The sequence below is a fragment of the Zonotrichia albicollis genome, chromosome 2 (assembly GCF_047830755.1).
Source record: "Zonotrichia albicollis isolate bZonAlb1 chromosome 2, bZonAlb1.hap1, whole genome shotgun sequence".
In the NCBI taxonomy this organism is placed as follows: domain Eukaryota; kingdom Metazoa; phylum Chordata; class Aves; order Passeriformes; family Passerellidae; genus Zonotrichia; species Zonotrichia albicollis.
In genome coordinates this window covers 39,221,491-39,242,438 of record NC_133820.1, presented here as the reverse complement: position 1 = coordinate 39,242,438, position 20,948 = coordinate 39,221,491, and the positions used below count along the sequence as shown (strand labels likewise).

The following is a 20,948-nucleotide window of genomic DNA, read 5'->3' as shown; positions in this document are numbered from 1 at the left end:
TATCCTCCTCTAATTTTTACTGAATGCACAACATTCAATTAACTTCTAGAGTATAAAGGCTGGAAAGCAGTATCTGAATTCAGTTCTGGTGCAATACAGATGATTTCTATTAGTTTGACACACACAGGTGTGTGCACAGAGCACTTAGTGGAGTGTATGCTTCAGTGCTTTGGGAGCTCCATAGGTGTCTGGCCTTCTGGTTTGCAAGGATATTATTTTGGGGGTTTGTTTTTGATGTCAGTGCCAGTAGTGGTAGGCTCAGTTTACATTAAGAACTGCTGTGTGTTTAAAGTTATATTAAAAACCACCTCCACTTCCTGCAGTTCAAACAAACAGACAAAAAATACCCCAAAGATATGAAGGCTGTTAAAAGAAGCCAGTGAGCTTTTCAGGAGGAGCCAGAGAAAGGGGAAGCCACAAGGAGTTTGAGAGCCCATGGGAAGAGTTGCAATAACAGGTTGGTTGGTGAGAGACTGAAAGGAGCTGTGAAAGTGAATACAGAGCTCAGACACATCAAAAACAAGATCTATTTTTTCCTGTCGTCATCTACAGTATACTTACTTTACTTGCTCTCTAAAATTCATTTCTGTGGTAGATATCTGTTCAACCATCATTAACTTAATCTCATATTTTGTGTATTTTTTAAATGTTTTTGTTTGCCTAAATACAGGCTACCAGTCTGTTCAAGATGAGGACAAGTTAGATGCAATTCATTAGGCTGGTATACATAATTTTAATTTTAGCTGAATTATACATATCTGAGAGCCTAGAGGTGTCATTTTTTTTGTTTTGAGGTGTACAGTAATTTAATACCAAGTAAGTTTTGTAATCTGCTACATTAAGAGCACTCTAAATTTGTAGTTAATGAAATGTCCTCATTGTAGCTTGTTTTTTGCTTGGCATTCATACCCTATTTTGAACTGGGAATTGAATACATATTCAGTGAGGAAGGGCTGATGAGAGAGAGTTCAGCTATTCCTCCTCCCATTTGAAAAGCATTCATATTCTTAACTATCCTTCTTGTTTGCTGAAAGTGGTTGGGATTATAATAGTTTTTATATTTAAAGTAATTGAGGAAATGGAAACCAGTTCATCACAGACAGCTTTTGCGAAACATCTCGATAGGTAACGTGCTTAATTTTTAATGTCACAAAATCAGCTGCTCTGAGTCAAGGGCATGCACTTGTGCCTACACTGTAACAGGGCCCTGTCCTTGTGGTCCTTGCAAAGCCATGTAAATGTCATGGGCTGAGGATCCAGGAAAGTGCAGGAGTTGTTAATTCCTTCCATGATGTTTCCTCAGGCTCTCTTCTCCGAAACCATGCCAGAGATGACAGAGAATGAGACACCTACTAAGAAGCAGCATCGGTGAGTTCCTGTGGGAAAGGGACTATTTCCTAGGCCTGTAGTATGCAGTCATGTTGCAGTTACAAAGTTTCTAGCTAAAAGTTTGGCAATAAGGGTATGGACAGGCAGTTCTGTGTGCTCATCAGGGTTAATCCAAAAGTTTCTCTCTTGCCCTGTCTATGCCAAACTGTTTGTTAAAGATATATCTACCTGGGTCACTTAGGCAAAAGAGATTCTTTAATTATTTCACTGACTATTCTGACCTGTGTAAAACTGTGTTGCTGCCTTGGTTAGAGCACAGTCTGTATTTTTGTGGAGGCTCCTTGTAGATATCAGGGAGTAACTACACTAATTTTGACAGGGTCTTTAGAGCTCTTCCTCAACTCCCAGTGGAATCTGGATCTTACATCTTAAATCTCTGCAGGAGCACAAACTATGCCTTGAGGTTGTACAGCAACACTATGACCAAACTTTGTAACAAAGTCCTCTCAGCACTCATTAGAACTGTTCCAGGATTTTGTTCCTTTGTTTTAACATGGGTCATCTAATACCTGATTGGTAAGGGGGTTCTTCAGTCCTTAGTTAAATGCAGCATTCATCTTACACTAGCTAAGCATGTAGGATATGATTTATGATCAGGAAAAGCTCAGAGAGAACACTGATTTGTCCTGCAGAAGGTTTTTCAGTCTGATTTCAGTCAGATTTCGCGACTCTTTCTTACCTGACTAACAGAGTATTTTGTGTTCTGTAATGGTAATGTCAACCAAAGGACAGCTGGGTCTGTCCAGTCCTTATGTTCTTGTGCATATTTAGTATTAATGATCACCTTTAAGCATTGTTTCTTAGCAGATGTCTCTGGGTCTGACCTGTAGCAGTAACTTTACAGTCTCATAGTCCTTGTCTAAGTTACTGTAGGTGCACGCTATCTTTAGTGAGCTACCAGAAATCAGCATCAACTCAAAGCACAAAGGACAGATGTACTGTGCCTCATGGTAATCACACATAACTGCCACATGTATCATGCATTCTTACCTCACATTCTTTGTCACATCTGGACTGTTCTGTAACAGTCAAAAAGGACAGCAGAAGATGCTACTCTGCTTTTTGCATGCCCTAGGAAACATCTAAACTGAGAATGTGCTGCTGGGCAGGAGCTTTGTGAAATTGTTTTTTTCTGGAATTTTGCTTTATCCAAAAAACATGTGCTTTTCTTTACTGTACATCCTGGAAGTATTTGTCTTAGTGCATATGTATAGTACATCTTATTTATATATGTAGTCTTTGAAGATTTTAAATAAATATTTTTGAATTTTATTGACTGCCAGTAAAGCAATTTGGGGCATTGCACATTGATTGTTGTCATCAGTCCAATAGTCCAGGTGAACGTATGAAACCAAAGACAACCCTCACATGCTGAAATCAAACCTATTCAGAATTTTGAGACATTAAAGAACAGCAGCTGCAGAGGAACAGTATTTTTGGTTTCTCTCACAAAGGAAGCCTCTTTGATACCAGAAGTTATGATGTTTGAAGGCAATGTGGCTGGAAAATCAACTTGCAGGGTAAAAATTTCTCCTATTTCAGTGATCCAGTAAATGTAAAAGCAACATTTCAGGCAAATACTTAACTGTCTTGTTCCTCACAAACAAAACTATTTTTAAAAAATCTTTGGCTTTTTTTGAACACTGCATAGTGTAACAGGAACATAAAAACCCAGCTCTCCACTATAAATATATACCAATAGTCAAGTGAGTATTGCACTGTGACTTGTACTCCAATTGATTTAAGGCTGAACATGAACAAATTTTTATTAGAAACTGTTTAATACCAATGTCTAAGAACATCTGATTGTGACTTCTGCTATTCTAGTTCACAGAGAAGACTATGATAATTAGTAATTTTAGCTGTAGTAGAAATAATATAAGAAATATTTGTTTGTATGCAGATCTTTAACTTTGAGTTTCACATGAATCTTTTCCCTTTATGTTTCACAGAAAGAAAAACCGGGAGACACATAATGCAGGTGGGAACATCATGCTTTGCTGTTTGGTCTGGAAATAAGCACAGACACTTTGGAGCAGTAAAACATAGTTTACATGGAGAAGGTTCCCACACAGGAGTTTAGTATATTGAAAAAGCCTCACCCTACCAAACACCTTTCTGTGTCCTTGCATAAAATAACTTTGCAGATTGTTTCTGGTTTGCTGGTTTCCACAGTACAAAGTTAAAGCATGAAGGAGCACCTGCCTTTCCAAGGCTAGTAAATTAAGAAGTAAACAATTTCAGCTGTGTTCAATTCCAAAGGAAAACAACTGCACAGGCATTCACATGCAACCAATGTCCACCTCTGTCAAAACAGAGACAGGTGTCCTACCTGAGAGCTTTAGGCTCCCTGGATTGGAAGCATTCCTCCAACCTACTCCTAAGGCACCCACTTGGATGTGGACACCCCAGAAATTCTGTGCAAATGTTGGCTGTACATTTCAGGAGTCACATCCCTTGGGCAGCACCCAGTCAGTTCTAGTGCCAATGGCATCTTCTACAAGTAGGAACAGAAGGATGGACTGGGGAGGAGTCTGGCAGGCTTTGAGCTGGTTTATCCAAAGAAATTGATTGCAGAGTTTTTTTCTGAACAGCAGTATCGTGTGATCTTCACAAACTCAGCTGGAAAAAGCACTGAGCAGTTTCCATGTGAAACCTGTGCAGGGCTGTGCTTGCTGAGTGTGCTCAGGGTGTGGCCAGTTTCTTAAGAATTAAGAAGAATCAGGAAACTGTCTTATCAGGTTTACTTCTAAAATGGTTGGCCTCATTGGAATTCCCAGTTCCTGTTTCGCTTGTTGATAGCTTTCCAAAATCTTTATCACCTGGGCTGAACTCTGCAGTATATGGGGACCAGCTCCTTCCAAACCTATACTTTCTTAGTCATTAATATATGGAAAAGCTGAGGAGAGTGTTGCAAATATTACCAAAACAAAAGAGTAGCACTTCACAAACACTGTGATATCTGTATGTATTAGTAAAGTAGATAAAGATTAAATCCCAAGTGTCCTGTGTTTTAATTTTTACAGAGGTCCTCTAATTTATATGGTAAATTTCTTGCATAAGAAACTTTGTCTTGCTGTGTTTAGTGTATTTAGGCCTATTTCTGTCAATGCCAGCAGTCTCTCCTGAAATACAAAAAAAAAATTGTTTGAGAAAGGTAAATTGAAGTGACAGGCTACTGAAATAAGACTATTTAAATTAAATTAATGAGTCTTTTGTAACTGACCCAAATGAAATACACTCACCTGAAGGTCACAGTTTGTTTCTGTGTGCCACCAAAAGCAGAGCAACTGCCCAAACCAAAATGTTCATTCAGCATCATGAACAACACAATGGTTTGAGTCCTAACAAAGCCATGAGAGAACTTTTTCCTTTTTTTCTTTTTTAAAGACATCTAATAGTTTTACGTTTGCATAGAACATGAAAATATTTCAGTAAAAAAAATAGCTACATGAGAGTTAACTATATTTGAAAGAGGCTGTGGTGGATGGAAAACAGAGATACTGTCTGTAAAAACCACTCCTAGACTGAGAGTGTAGACCCTTTCTGCCAATATTCAGACCTGTTGAAGAGGTAAATGGTATCACTAGAAGATTATGAATGAAGCATTTTCTGACATTTTCTGACCTGCTCCAAAATAGGTAGTTCACTGGAACTACTCTCCATTCAGTATTTTCTTTCTCCCAACCAGTTAGACCTTATGGAACAGTTAAACTTTTGGACATAGAAAAGAGTATCTGATAGTCCATATACCTGGAGCTTCACCTACATTCAGTGTTGGCTGGCTACTCTGTTAATATAAATTTAAAATTTAGCCTGAAGACTGGTAAAATCTACATTATTTCTCTTTTGGTGCTAAATTTGACATTAGAATTTAAGAGGCATTGATTTGCTTCCCAAATCTGAAACTGATTTTTTCCATAATCTTTGTTCATTTGCTTTCTGTATGCATAAATTTAATAAATTTCAAATTTAATCTGCCTTATGAAGAGAGTGGCATAAAACTGTGTTAGAAAGAAGTTTCAAAACCTAAATTTTGAGTTGTAGGTACTTTACTTTTTCATGAAGGGGTCTAATATATCCCCACCTTTTAAAGGCTATTTAAGTTATGGCTCTTTGATTCTAGTGAGTATTAATTTGATAACTTTGAGGTTTAATTTAGAAGAACATTTTTCCTCACTCAAGGAAAAATGTTACACAGGTTCCAATGTATAATGAAATAATGTATTTCTGAGCCCTTACATTATCCTAGTTATGCTGCCTTGCCCAACCAGATGACACAGTATATATTGTTTTTGCTTAGTGGAGAGACATCGAAAGAAGAAGATTAATGCTGGGATAAACAGAATTGGAGAACTCATTCCCTGCTCCCCAGCACTTAAACAGGTGAGTGTCCATCCAGAGGTGCACACAAGTTTCCTGTCAAATGTCCAAATGTTTCTTTGTCTGTAGAAGTCTAAATACCTATTTCAGTACTTGTATTAGCAAAAGGCAAACTGTCTGAATTAATATACTCAAAAATATTACTAGTTATTAGTATTTTAAAAACTACTTGTAATAGAAGTCCTACTTGGAAGTGCAGGGTCACATGAATGTAGTTACACAGATTTTGAGCGTTTTATCTGAAAGTGTTGCATGTGACTGCTTATTTTTGTCATCCTTCATATAATGCCTTGAAAGCAATTCAGAAACTGAAATTATAATAATGGTGATTTAAGACACTCTCCTTGCAAAGGATGAAGCAAGACAAATGCTTTGATGTTGATGCACAGAAGCATCTTTTTCAAGATAGAGGAATCCCTAGCAGAGATTGTTCTTACTGAACAGTAGAAGAAATTAAGAAGTGAACAAAGGTTTTGCAGACAGAATAAGCATAGCTTCATAAAAAGATGATTGTGGATGGGTCATTTTCCCTTCCCATATTCCCTTGTATACTATTTTCAAAATTATGCATATATATCCCTGGATAATTGTTCCATGTTTCTTGCCTTTCTAATAAAATATTTACAAGGCAGTATCCTGGAAATCTCATGTGATGTGTATGTTTATTAGTGAACATGAATTTTAGGCTGATCAGTGAGAAAGGATGCTGCCTGTTCAGGATCTGTGGCCTTAGTATCTTCCTCTGGGCATCAGAAGGTGTCAGCTCCAGCATTGAAAATGTTGTTCTGTAAAATCTCAAGGCATTTTAGGGTCAGCATCACTCAGAAAAGCCTGTAGTTTCATCTTACAAAAGCAACCAAACCAAAAAACAATATCTAAAAAACCCAACCCAAGCCAGTAGAAAACCAGCTCTACCCAGTTATATTCAGAGCACATTTTTAAAGCAAAAACCTCTTGGAGTAAGTGCAGCCTCATCACTAATGAATTTACAAATTCTAGACATTTCTCCTAATTTTATATGTGTGTTTTCTTTTACAGAGCAAGAACATGATCCTGGATCAGGCCTTTAAGTACATAACAGAAATGAAAAGACAGAATGATGAACTTCTGTTAAATGGAGGGAACAATGAGCAGGGTAAGTACAGGTGCTGCTGGGGGCTCTAGAATTTCTGTCCCTCACTTCTGCTGTGTCTCTGTGCTGACTGACAGCAAAGCCTGGAACCACACATGAGAATCCCAAGAAATTATGCACATAGAGGAAAAATACAGCTGCTTAGAATATCTTGAAACAAAAAGCTGACAGAATGCCCGACTGTTCTGGCTCATAGCTATCAGATAATGAAGCAATTGCATTGTGATGTAAAGTAATTACAGAGCTTATAGATGGTGTGCCATCATCTGGTAAATTCTGCCCCAGTTTATTCTACTGTAATGATCAGAATGATTTCTGACAAACTTCAGTTAGATTTTTTTTCATTGAAAAGATGAAGTTTTCTTCATTCATAATGCTTTTTTCTTTTAATTTGAAAAGCTGTAAAAGTTACAACAGCTCATTTTATAAAAATATAATGCATCATATAAAATTTCCTTGAATAGATGTGTAAAAGTACAGTGATGGAGGTGTGACAGAAATAGTCTCAGGACTAATGTTGTGGTTTGTGATTTTTATTTCTGCTTTATTGTGATTTTCGCAGTTTGGTGAGCCATCTCCCAAGTGCATTGCCAGCTTTTGTGGCTTTATATGAGTGCTTTGTATTTAATTTTTCTGTAATTTTTAGATGTAATGAAACTTAATTCTTCTGGAAAGCTGTAAGCTTATAAATTAAAACAGTTCTGATGTTTGCAAAAGAGCAGGGGAAAGAAAAAGATTAATGTCTTGTTTTTCCTTCAGGAATTAAACTATTTTGATTAGCATTCAATTTCATCTGGGTTAGTCCTAGTGCTTTTTCCTAAGTAATTGGATATATCCTGTTAGTGGTAATGAAATAATCTGTGAAATTCATTCACTTTCCCATTCAGTAGAGAGACTTAGCAGGATAAGAGCACATAGGTTGTGCTAACCATTTGAAAAGAACATACATTATTAACAATTTATTCAATTTAGTTCTACAAATTATTTCAATACCACACAGTGTTTACTCTCTAAATCATGTGGTAACATTATTTCATTATTTGCTCTGGTGCTGATGTAATGGAGTGCTCTTTCACTGTTTTGTAGCTGAAGAGATAAAAAAACTCCGGAAACAGTTGGATGAACTGCAAAAGGAAAACGGGAGATACATCGAGCTACTGAAAGCAAATGATATTTGCTTATATGATGACCCTACAATCCACTGGAAAGGAAACCTCAAAAATGCCAAGGTCTCAGTTGTTATTCCCAGTGATCAGGTTCAAAAGAACATCATTGTTTACTCAAATGGGACTCAGCCCAATGGAAATAACCAGGGAGCATCTGTGCAGGGAATAACTTTTAATGTCGGTCATAATTTACAAAAGCAAACAGCCAACGTTGTGCCAGTTCAGAGAACTTGCAACCTAGTGACTCCTGTGACAATTGCTGGTGTTTATCCCACAGAAAATAAACCATGGTCACAACCTACAGTTGCTCCACTGGCGTCTGCCCAGACAGCTCCAACAGGGAATGTTCTTGAGCTCTCCCCCCCGGAGAGCGAGCAAGGTGTGCCCAGCGCTGCTCCTGCCAGCTCACAGGGCACACCTCGGCCTGCAGCAGAGCAGGAACTACAGTGTTCTTCAAATAACGCACCACAGAATGAGCAAAATCCCCCCAAAAGTAAAAGTGATGAGGAGGGCACTAAGTCAACAAAGAAAACGCTCCCGCAGGGAACCAGCCTTCCTTCCAGTGCCTCCGTGGAAGCCTCCCAAGGTCAGCAGGTGAATGCAGCTTGCTCAAACACACACAATTCCAGGAGTGACCTCCAGGAGAGCTGCACTGCTTCAACCACGGATGCAGCTCATGTGCCACCTGTGAGACCTGCAGAGAGCTGCTCTTCTGCAAATGTCCCCAAAAGTACGGACGTGGTCAGCAGTGCTGGCGCGCCGGCGACGTCTGCGGCAGAAGGAGTTAAGGCTGTGACAGCAATAAGCACTCTGGCTGCCAGTCCCCTGGAAAACTGCTGGTCTTTCTCAGGCTCTTCAGGTGTTGGCACTTCAGACTTGAAAAACATGAGTAGCCTTACCCGGATGCCTTCAGCTGGGAACACACAGACCACGTGGACAACCTTGCAGCTGGCAGGAAACACGGTTCAGCCACTGAGCCAGACGCCATCCGGGATCATGACTGCTCTCCTCAGCGAGCCAGTCAATGCTGCTGGCACCGTGTCTTCTGCCCACAGCAGGCCTTTGACTACAAGCATCAGTTTGCATGCTTCTGTGCCTGGGGATGTCCAGGCAGCTGAACAGATTGTAGTTACCTTGCCCTCGTGCCCCCCCGTACCTATACAGCCTTTAATCAGCCAGCCACAGGTTAAAGCTCAGGCTGCAGGAAACATCCTTCCATTAAACTCAGCCATGCAGGTGATTCAGATGGCTCAGCCAGTTGCCTCAGCTGTGACAGGAGCACCAGCTAACCAGAATGTCATCATTCTCCAGCCTCCAAACCCTGCTCCGTGCCCACCCATTGTGAGAGCGGAAGTTCCCAGCCAAAATGTTAGTCAGCAAATTGTAATTATACAAGCTGCAAATCAGAATCCTCTTCCCCTCCTCTCAGCTCAGCCTTCTGCTTCTGTAAGAGTTCCCGTGAATGGGCCAACTGCAGTTGCCAACTCCAGTGGCACCATGCAAAATGCCTCTCTTCCACAGACTTTTGGAGGGAAACACCTTGTCCATATATTACCAAGGCCATCTTCTTTGCCATCTTCTAGCTCTACGCAGACATTCTCAGTGACAATGTCCAACCAACAGCACCCTCAGACTATCTCATTAAATGGGCAGCTTTTTGCATTGCAGCCTGTGATGTCTTCATCTGGAGCTTCAAACCAAGCCCCTATGCAAATTATTCAGCCCACCACCAGCGAAGATCCAAATACCAATGTTGCCCTCAACACATTTGGTGCTTTAGCTAACCTCAATCAAAGCATATCACAAATGGCTGGGCAGAGCTGCTTGCACTTGTCTCTCAGCCACCCCACCAATGCTGCAACTGTCAATAATCAGATTGCCACAGTCAACTGTGTGTCATTGCCAACTTCTGTGGCATCTTCAGTGCCTGCAGAGGTTTCAGTATTAACCAGTGTATCTAATACCATAAACGCTTCCCCACAAAAAGCGGCTGCTGGCTTGCCATCCAGTGCAAAATCAAAAAGGACAAACAAAAAGCCAAGCACAAAGAAACACCTAACAGTCAATAATAAAGTGTCTTGCCCAGCAGCTCCTTGCAAAGATGCAGGGAAGGTGGACTGTGCTCCTGTGGAAACGGCGGCAAAGCCCTCAAGTGGCAAAGGGCCGGCAGAAAGCGCCCCGGCAGCGTCACAGGCTGTAACCACAGCGCAGGCAGGCGGCGTGGCTGCAGCGAGCAGCATCAGCATCTCTGACTCTCCTTCCAAAGAGGCTGCAAGCTCTGAGCAGGCAGTGAAAACCCCCTGTGCCCCAGAGCCAAGCTCAGCAGAGGTGCCTGCTTCCTCACCACTGGTGTCTGTAGTGTCAGAGCAGCTGCTGCTCGCTCCCCCGCCGGCCAAAGATGCTGCTCCTTGCCAGCAGGTGCAGGGATCTCAGAGCCACCCACCACCTGCCTCTGTCCCATCAAAGTCCCCCAAACCCTGCACACCCCCCAGCACCTTAACATCCTCTGGTAAAGAAGCACAGGTTACACACTTGCAGGTTGCAAATGGGACTTCAGCAGCACAGAGCAGCACAGCAGGTCATACTTCCAAGGCAGGAATTACTTCGGAGTCCTGCAACGTTGCGCAGGATTCCTCAGTGGTAATGCAAGATGCGGACTTGTTAGAGGGACAGGGTCTAAGCAAAATGCTGTCTGATCTCACAAAAGAAAGAACAGCTGTGGAAAAAACCTCTTCATTTACTGTTCAGGGGGAGCATTCTAATTTTCCTATGGAAAGCTCTAAATCAGCAGAATCAAATGCTGATTTGTCTGAGAAGCAGGAACTCTTGCTGATGAACACGGAAAGTGACACTCTCTCCCAGCCTCACTCCTGCATCTCTGATCAGGAAGTAGTCAGTGCTTCCCTTATTACTAGCAGGCAGGCAGACTCCCCCATGTCAACCAGCTCTGGCAGCAGTCGGGGCTTCTCAGTTGCATCTATGTTGCCAGATACCACCAGAGAAGATGTCACCAGCAGCACCTCTACCAGTACCTGTAACAGCTGCACATTTTCAGAACAGACTGACATTGTAGCTCTTGCAGCGAGAGCTATTTTTGACCAGGAAAGCCTTGAGAAAGGTGGAGGAGGAATACAGGTTAACACTAGGGATGTCATCTCTAAGAATGAGGTTGCACCTTTGGAGAGAGAGCAACAGCCTTTTAAACCTCAGTCAGTGAAAGAAAACAATGCAGGGCCGCTGGAAGCGGCACCGAACAAATTCAGTGCTCATGATACAGTACAGACAAATGTTGATAGGCAGGTTGAGAAGCCAAGCTGCTCTGTAGGAGGTGTGGAAACATCAAACACTCCTTTGCAGATTTCCACTTCCCAGACACCCAGCATAACCAGTCTAAGCGTGAATAATCTGATTCACCAGAGCCGCATTGTCCATCCCCTGGTGAGTTGCTCAGGTTTATCCCAGTCTTCAGAGCCTGCAAGCATCCCTGCAACCGTGAGCCTCTCCCTTCCATCTAGCACATACATCAATCCCTCTCCAGGACCTGCTCTGATGAGTGAATATGCTCAGGAACAGCTGAATGCTATCAGGGCAAGCAGCATGCAGGCTCCCCAGCTGCAGGAATCCCACTTGAAGCAGCAAACCCATGAAGGTCGCAAAGACTCTGCCAAGAGGGCCGTTCAGGATGACCTGCTGCTCTCTACAGCCAAGAGGCAGAAGCAGTGCCAGACAGCACCCATAAGGCTGGAGGGGATGGCGCTGATGAACCGGACCCCAGAGGGTATTGCTGATCAAACACAGATGCTGGTTAGTCAGATTCCTCCTAATTCATCCAACTCAGTGGCTCCAGTGAGCAATCAAGGGCACGCTGATGGCCTCAATAGGTTATTCCCACCCAACAGCAATTTCGTAACGCCGGCTTTGAGACAAACTGAAGTTCAGTGTGGTTCTCAGCCACCGCTCTCAGAGCAGCCAGGCCAGGCAGGACAGCACTTGCAGCCCATCCAACATGTCCCTGCCCAAGGCATCTCTCACCTTCACAGCAATCACCCCTACTTGAAGCAGCAGCAGGCTGGGCAGTTAAGAGAGAGGCACCACTTGTACCAGCTGCAGCACCACGTCACTCATGGGGAAAACGCAGTCCACACTCAGCCCCATGGCGTCCACCAGCAGCGGACGATACAGCAGGAGGTGCAGATGCAAAAGAAACGGAATCTCATCCAGGGAACACAAGCCACACAGCTTTCTCTACAGCAAAAACACCATGGAAGTGATCAAACACGGCAGAAAGGTGGTCAGCCCCATCCTCACCACCAACAAATGCAGCAGCAGATGCAGCAGCACTTTGGAGCGTCCCAGCCTGAAAAGAACTGTGAAAATCCTGCAACAAGCAGAAACCACCATAACCACCCTCAGAGCCATATCAATCAGGATATTATGCATCAACAGCAACAGGATGTTGGCAGCAGACAGCAAGGTTCCACTTCAGAACACGTGTCAGGGCACAATCAGATGCAAAGACTTATGACCTCGAGGGGCTTGGAGCAGCAGATGGTGTCCCAGGCCAGTATCGTTTCCAGACCATCAGATATGACATGCACCCCTCACAGGCAGGAAAGAAACAGAGTTTCCAGCTACTCTGCTGAGGCTCTCATTGGGAAGACGCCTTCTAATTCCGAGCAGAGAATAGGAATATCTCTTCAAGGCCCTAGGGTTTCTGACCAGCTTGAAATGAGAAGCTACCTGGATGTTTCTAGAAGTAAAGGGTTGGCAATTCACAATATGCAGGGCCGCTTGTCCGTCGATCACACAGTTGGCTCGGATGTGCAGCGTCTTTCTGACTGCCAGACATTTAAGCCCTCTGCACCCAATCAACAACCAACGGGCAATTTTGATGTACAGGCTTCAAGGAACAGTGAAATTGGCAATTCTGTGTCCTCCCTCCGGGGCATGCAGTCACAAGCGTTCCGAATTGGTCAGAATGCTGCGCCATCCATAGAGAGGCAGAAGAGACTGCCCTACCCACCAGTGCAGGGTATTCCAACAGGGAATACCCTGCCATCGAGGGAAAATGAAAACACGTGCCACCAAAGTTTCATGCAGAGTTTGCTCACCCCTCACCTTGGAGATCAAGTCAGTGGAAGCCAAAGATCAATCCCAGAACATCAAAGGAACACGCAGTGCGGTGCCTCCTCCACAATCGAGTACAACTGTCCCCCAGCACGGGAGAGCGTCCACATCCGAAGGGATGGTGATGGCCAGAGCAGGGAAAGCTGTGACATGTCCATTGGGGCACTTAACACAAGGAACAGTTCATTGACTATTCCCTTTTCAAGTTCTTCTTCCTCAGGGGACATTCAGGGCCGCAATACCAGCCCGAACATCTCTGTGCAGAAGTCCAACCCCATGAGGATGACGGACAGTCATGGAACTAAGAACCACATGAATACACCCGTGTCCAGCAACATGCATGGAGTTGTGAGGCCAGCTCACCCTCACCCTGCAGTTTCTCATGGAAATGGCGAGCAAGGGCAGCCTTCTGTTCGTCAGCCAAATTCTTCGGTCACTCAGCGCTCCCGGCATCCTCTGCAAGACAATGGGGGGTCTAAAATACGTCAGCCCGAAAGGAATCGATCCGGAAATCAGAGACATGGAAATGTCTTTGACCCCAGTCTTCCCCATCTTCCTCTGTCCACCAGTGGCAGCATGATCCTCGGGCGCCAACAGTCCGCAATAGAAAAAAGGGGAAGCATTGTCCGATTTATGTCTGATGGCCCTCAAGTGTCCAACGATAACGCAGCCCCTGACCAACATACGCTCTCCCAGAATTTTGGATTCCCTTTTATTCCGGAGGGTGGCATGAATCCACCAATAAACGCTAACGCTTCTTTCATCCCACCGGTCACCCAGCCTAGTGCCACTCGGACACCAGCTCTAATCCCAGTAGATCCTCAGAACACACTGCCCTCCTTCTATCCACCCTACTCTCCTGCCCACCCCACCCTCTCCAATGACATTTCCATCCCTTACTTTCCCAATCAAATGTTTCCCAACCCAAGCACGGAGAAGCCGAGCAGTGGAGGTTTAAACAATCGATTTGGATCCATTTTGTCTCCTCCCAGGCCTGTTGGTTTTGCTCAGCCAAGTTTTCCTTTGCTTCCAGATATGCCACCAATGCACATGACCAACACATCGCACTTATCCAATTTTAACTTGACTTCTTTGTTTCCAGAAATAGCCACAGCTCTTCCTCCAGATGGCTCAGCGATGTCACCTTTGCTTTCCATTACAAACACATCTGCTTCAGATTCTTCCAAGCAGCCCTCAAACCGCCCTGCCCACAATATAAGCCATATTTTAGGTCATGACTGCAGCTCAGCTGTATGAAAACTGGCAGACTGACTTCTGGTCTGATTTGTTGTTTATATATTTAAGAAGAAGGAAGCGGATCTTAGTGTCACCCCTGGAGAGACCATTCATAGCATCACTGTTTATTTGCCTCAATGTATGTCTCTGGTACTTTCTATATTCCGTTGTGTTTCCACCCACCTCACTGACTCTAAAGCACCAGTGCCTATAGCAATGCTTACTTACTAGGAAATGGTAAGTATGCAGCATTGAGAGCTGTGCAAATGCTGGTTGTTGATTTTCCAACAATCAGGTTTGATGTCTGGTTGTCCCAAGGTAAGGGCCACCCTCAGTAATACATGGAGTGAGAGCATCCGTATGGAGATAGGAAACAAGTGCTACAGGTGTCAGTTTGTTACTGATGTGTTTACCTGAAACTGCAGAGGAGCTAGGAATGGTTTGGGTTTCTCTTTTTTCTTTGTAAAATATCTTCAGGAGCTTCAACACAAGTTAAGTCTGTGTTAACCCAGTGCTAATTGGAAGAGGCATTTGTTGTGCAGCTTTTGTTCGTCTCAAGCGTGTCACCTACATTTAACTTAAGGCTGGCTTTACCTGGTGAAAATGACTGTGTGCTCCCATGGTCAGCAATTAAAAATACTGTTGTAGAAAATTTAGATTTCTTTAACCCATGACTTTCTGTTTCTAAGAATCTTGTTTATATCTGTTTCAGCAGTGGCTTCAGCTACTGCTGAACTCAGTCCCTGTTTCATTGTAGCTCACAGCTCCTGGTGCAGTCAGCAGAGACAGCATCCTTGTTTTGTTGCCATTTCGTTGTTGACTGCTGCAAGTTACCTCAGGGTGGGTTTTGTACCTTGTTTAGCACCTTCTTAATGTCTTTTTTTTTCCCTCTCTACTTTTCTTTGGCCCATGCTCTAACACCAGCTTTCTGCTTTCTGACAGCCCTTTGTTGTAGCAGGCAGCACATGGGAGGAGTACTGAGCCTGTCACATCCCACAAAATGAGTGGAGATTCCTGGGGGCACGGTTTTTACTTGATATTGCTGATAGGATTGAGCCTGAGTTAATATCAGTACTCTGCACTTGAATGCACCTTTTATCTAAACCTGTGTGATTGTGGCTGAAGGAGGAACGTGGATGTGTTGAGAGTGAAACACACAGGAAGACATTGGGATTTGAGGAAGGGTGATGTGTTTGTAGATGCACGAGAGATGGAGTGAATGTGTGTGCTGGCTGAGTCTCCAGCACTTTCACAAATTTTGGTCCTAATTCTTTTAAAGGAAAGGGAAGAATTAGGTAAATTTTATTTATTTAATGTCTCTGCAGTGTGCTTTTTCTTCTAACAAGGCAGAAATACTTGTCTTTTATGTGTTTGTAAGTACCATTCTGGGTTTGATTCTTCAAACAACATAGTAACTTGAGATTCCCTGGCATGCAGTCATCCTCTGCTTGTGTGTTGCTCACCAGTGCATCATCTTGCTGCTCCTGGGACGTGACAAAGCTCCTGGTGAGGGCATGGGCAGGAGCAGGCTCCCTGGGATTCTTTGTTTTGTTTATTTTCCTGTGAAAGGAGGAAAGGAAGATATTCCTCCATGTGAAAGAACAGGACCACAAAGAGGGTCCTAGAACAGTTTTCCACAGCTTGACTGCCCAGACTTTGGTTTTGCTAAGCCCTTTTACACTGATCCAGGAAAGTAGGGAAGCTTTACCATGAAAAATAATTGGGCTGTGTCTGTAGCCTGTCCTGACAACATCTCTGCTCTTGTAACCTACAGTCTGCTGTTTTCCTGCAAGGTAAAGTAAAACAGTTCTGATCCTGGGTAGGAATCACAGAATTAGCTAGGTTGGAAAAAACCTTTCAGATCATCAAGGCCAACCTATGACCTAATCTAACACCTCCTCATCAACTAAACCATGGCACCAAGTGCCACATCCAGTCTTTTTTAGTGGAGTGGTGACTCCACCACCTCCCTGCCAGACAATTATTCCATTGCCCCATCAATCTTTCAGTGAATAGTTTTTTTCTGATGTCTAACCTGAACTTCCCCTGGCACAGCTTAAGCCTGTCCTTTTATTCTGTCAGCTGCTGCCTGGACAAAGAATCAACCCCACCTGACTACACCCACCTTTCAGGGAGTTGTAGAGAGTGATAAGGTCACCCCTGAGTCTCCTTTTCTTCAGGCTAAATACCCCCAGCTCCCTCAGTCATTCTTCACAGGGTTTGTGTTCCCAGCCCCTCACCAGCCTTGTTTGCCCTCCTCTGGATGTGTTCAAGCCTCTCAAGGTCCTTCCCAAACTGAGGGGCCAGAACTGGACACAGCACTCGAGGTGTGGCCTCACCAGTGCTGAGTACAGGGAAAGGATGACCTCCCTGCTCCTGCTGGCCACACCATTCCTGACACAGGCCAGGATGGCCTTCTTGGCCACCAGAGAGAGCACACTGCTGGCTCATGTTCAGCCAGCTGTCAACCAGCACCCTTTCTGCCTGGAATCATGATTTAATTCAGGTTGAGCTTATCTTAAGACACTAAATCTAAGTGGTGCATGAGTTCTCTGTTTCTCATAAGTAATTGAGTATTTCAGTTCACAGCAAGGCAGTTTCTCTGTGCCACAGTGCAGTCACCAAGTGGCAGCCACTGGCCTGTGCAGGGGTTAGGAATGAGTCAGTTCTCAGCCTCCAAGCAGCCCAGCCAGCTGCAGGTCTGGGTGTCCCTGGTGAGACTCTTGACCAAAGGGGTGTCTGTAGTGCAGGAGGTCTCAAAGGCTCTGCCTCAGAGGTGAGGTGAGCTCTCACAGTGGCTGTCCCATGGGTTCTGGATGGTAGGGATGGGGATTGGAGCAGCAGCCACCCTGTGGTCACACACACTTGTCTGTGAGGAGACGTGCCCATTCTGGCTCTCTGTAAATGGAATTGTGTGTGCAGCAATGGGTTTGGCTTTCAAGACAAACTAGTGAAAAATCAAGCCCTGGCTTCTAGGACTTCATATAAAGATGCTAATCCTGTTCATCATTCCAGACATTCACAGAAAACCATATTTGTTTTCTCTGCTGGGAAAACTACACTACTTTATCATGTCTATCAAAACTGGAGAGAGCCTAGAAACTTAAACCTGTTGTAATGCTTGAATGTCCACAGATCCACTTGGCCAGACAGGATTCATCCCAGAGTACTGAAGCAGCAAGCAGGACATACAGCAGGACCCCACTTGATCATCTACAGAAGATCTGGGAGGTCCCTGCCGACAGGAAGGTAGCCAGTGTTATTCCAATCTACAGAAAGGGCAGGAGGGAAGAACACAGGCACCTACAGACTGTGAGAGTCTGGGCACCTGGAAAAATTGTGAATATTATAAATTAAGGAATAAAAATTGTGAATATTATCCTGGGTACTGTTGAAAGGAGTTTTAAGGAATAATGCAACCATCAGGCACAGGCAACCTGAGTTCACAAAGTTGAAGTCCTGTCTAGCTAATTTGACTTTTCTGTGATAAGGTCACCCACCTAGTGGGTGAAAGGAAGGCAGTGGGTGTAGTTTTTCTCCATTTTAGTAATGCTATGGATACTGTCCCTCACAGCATCCATCTGGACAGGCTGTTCAGCTGTGGGATTGACAGGTTGATGGTGTGCTGGGTGAAGAGCTGGCTGAAGGGTAGAGCTCAAAGGTCTTACAGTGAATGGGGCCATGTCTGGCTGGCACCTGGTCACCAGCAGTGTTGTCTGACGCTCAGTTCCAGGGCCAGTTCTATCCCATGTATTTATCACTGATCTGGATACAGGAGCTGAACACACCATTGGCAAGTTTGCTGATGATACCAAACTCAGAGATGCTGTTGGCAGATGCTCTGGAAAGGGATCTGGATAGACAGTGAATCTCCTTGCTCTTGCAGCTCCCTGACAGGGGAAGTGCAGAGGGAGGTGCTGATCCATTCTCTCTGGGATCCACTGATAAAACATGGAAATGGCTCAAAGGGGCACTAAGGGAAGTTCAGATTGGACATTGGGAAGCATTTCTTTACCAGGAGGGTGGTCAGACACTGAACAGGCTTGTTAGAAAAGTGGTTGAGGCCTCAAGCATGTTTAAGAGGCATTTGGACAACATGCTCAGTCCTGAAGTGGATGGAGGCACTCCAGGTAATTAGAGTGGATGATCACTATAGGTTCCTTTCAACTAAAATATCTGTTTTATTTTCTTATTCCTCATATTTACTGCTATTTTCTCAAGGTTAATGCAGCCCTGAGTATTCATCATAGAATACATCAGCTGTGATTTTGTTTGATTTTTTTCCATGCTGCACATTATTTTCTGAAGAGGAAGTGTCAGTAAACTTTGTAAACTTTGTAAACTTTCTGTTTACGAAGACAACCTAAACCAGCTCCTGCTTGCTCACAGGAGGCCTGCAGTGCAGGGAATCACTGTTGGGATTTTGCAGGAACTGCACAATTTTGCAGCAAGTGGCTGAGTAGTACTTACTGTGTGATCCTTGGTCTTCTCTGGAGGATTGTTATTTTGTTGTGACAGGGCACTTTGTCGTCCTCCTCGGGCCTTTTTCTGAACCTGATGAGATAGGATGGAGAAATATCATTTCATTCCCCTCCCTGAACATAAGAATGTCTGTTGAAGTTCTGTGAGAGTCTCTTTTCATTCTGTAAGTGACACTAAAAGGTCCCTTGGCATCAATGTGGGATCAGGAGACTTCTGTGACAAGAAATGCAGGCAGACCTTTCTGTGAGGGCCTCATATCAACACATTCATCCAAATTCTGATATTTACACTGCTGACTGGCCTCTAGATAACTTTAATTAAAGAAAAATTGGATCTGTTGTGTAGCCTTTTGGCATAATTGACTGTTCAAGATGGGCTTTGAATGTTGAATCTGGCCTGGTCCTCTGGTTTGAGAGCAGCTTGTGGGTTTCAGCTTCTCTTGTTCATGCTCTTTTGTCTTTACGAGGGACAGTGGGGGACTGGATATTTCACATCAAAAGAGAGGAAATTAGATGTCAAATTTCTGTTAGTTTTTAATTATTAAATTGTTTGGTGTTTTCCTTGTCACTGTAAACGAATCCCCCCTGCCATTCCACATCTACTGGGCTTCTTGCACTCAGTTTTGTAGGTCAGTTTGTGGCACTGACAGGTTGGTGTCTCACTCCTTGCCCAGGGCCTCAGACTCTGCTCTCAGGAAGAGAAGCAAATGCAACATCTTATGAGTCCTTTTCTTCAGTTTTCCCTTCCCCTCCCATTGAACCTGCTGTGCTTAGCTGCCAGGTTGATAAGGATCACCTTACCTTGATCTGTGCTTGGAGAGGGCAGCTTGAAAAAGGAGCTTCTGCAGATGGAATGATTCTGGTTTACTTGTTGTGAAAACCATTTGACAAGCTAACACATTTTCTTCAGCAAGCATCAATGACATCAATTTTCTTATTCTCCTGAGGACTACTCAGCAATTAACGGTTCCTTTGTTTTTCAGTATATACTTGGAAGAGATTTTGTGAGTTTAACTGTGATTTGTTAGCATGAGAATGGCATTTTCTCCTCCATAGTACTTCTTTCAAGGTTACTTACACAGGGTTTGTTTTGGCTTTGAAGGAAGGAAAAATACCCAGTACTGCTTAATTTAGAAAAATCAGCAGTGGAAGGGAAAGGCTGGGCACTAACTCTGGGCTGGGAGTGCCACAGCTGACAGGCATTGCATGACTCTGGGTTTCAGCTTGGCCTATATGACTTCAACAAACAACAGTAAATAATATTGGGCTGGATTGCATGTATGTCCATATTAATCCCTTAAACAGCCTAGGAGAGTAAGAGCAGAGATAGACTAATTTGAAAGCAGGCAATAAAATAGTAATGTGTTCATATTTATATACCTTTTTCTTGAGAGAAAAGACCTCATTTAGGAACAGTTAAAGAGAGCTGGAGTGATTTGAGCTGGGGGCTGGAATGGGTTTTCCAGCTCAGACTTCCAGCTTGTCACTGTTCTGCTGCCCAGGTGGAAGAGCACCTCTCTGAAAAAAAGTAAAAGCAGGTGCTAGTCCCGAGCCTCCAGAAGTTTGCACAGATTTCCTACTGCACTTTAAAGCTGTGCTGCTGCTGCTGTGGTTGGTGTCTGTAGTGCTGCTGCAGGAAACAAGTCATGTGGCAGGGCAACTTGCAGAGGCCATGGCTGGAGAAGAGGGGCCATTTAATTATTTCTGGTCTCCTGTTGTCTTTTCACCTTTCCTGAGGTACTTGTGCAGTCCTGGCTCAAGGGCTCAGTCAGACTCCCACTGTTCCTGGATGCTGAGTGGGCTAAGAGCTGTCATCTCTTGCTGTTCCCCTGGGAAGTTTCATGCTCATCACTGCAATAATGATCCTACTTCCCCTGGCAAGGCAGAGTAACACTGGCTCTGTTTGTGCCAGACCAGTCAAATTTGTTTTGTTTGCTGATACAATTCTATAAGGAGATCCATTCCTTGGTGTCACCTGACCTGTTACCACCTCCCACTCTTCCCTTCTCCCACTGCCATCACCCAGCATGGGAA

General features: G+C 43.8%; 1 protein-coding gene across 2 annotated transcripts in view; it reads left to right on the top strand.

Moving 5' to 3' along the window:
• USF3 (upstream transcription factor family member 3) overlaps positions 1-20,245 on the top strand; it is a 33,655-nt gene extending 13,410 nt beyond the window's left edge. For both annotated transcript variants that reach the window (XM_005486085.4, XM_074534791.1), the window contains exons 2-6: positions 1,304-1,368; positions 3,342-3,370; positions 5,693-5,775; positions 6,811-6,907; positions 7,991-20,245. In XM_005486085.4, coding sequence (XP_005486142.3) covers positions 1,304-1,368; positions 3,342-3,370; positions 5,693-5,775; positions 6,811-6,907; positions 7,991-14,454 — 6,738 coding nt within the window. In that variant the 3' untranslated portion in view covers positions 14,455-20,245. The remainder of the gene's footprint in view (positions 1-1,303; positions 1,369-3,341; positions 3,371-5,692; positions 5,776-6,810; positions 6,908-7,990) is intronic.
• The last annotated feature ends 703 nt before the right edge of the window (positions 20,246-20,948 follow it).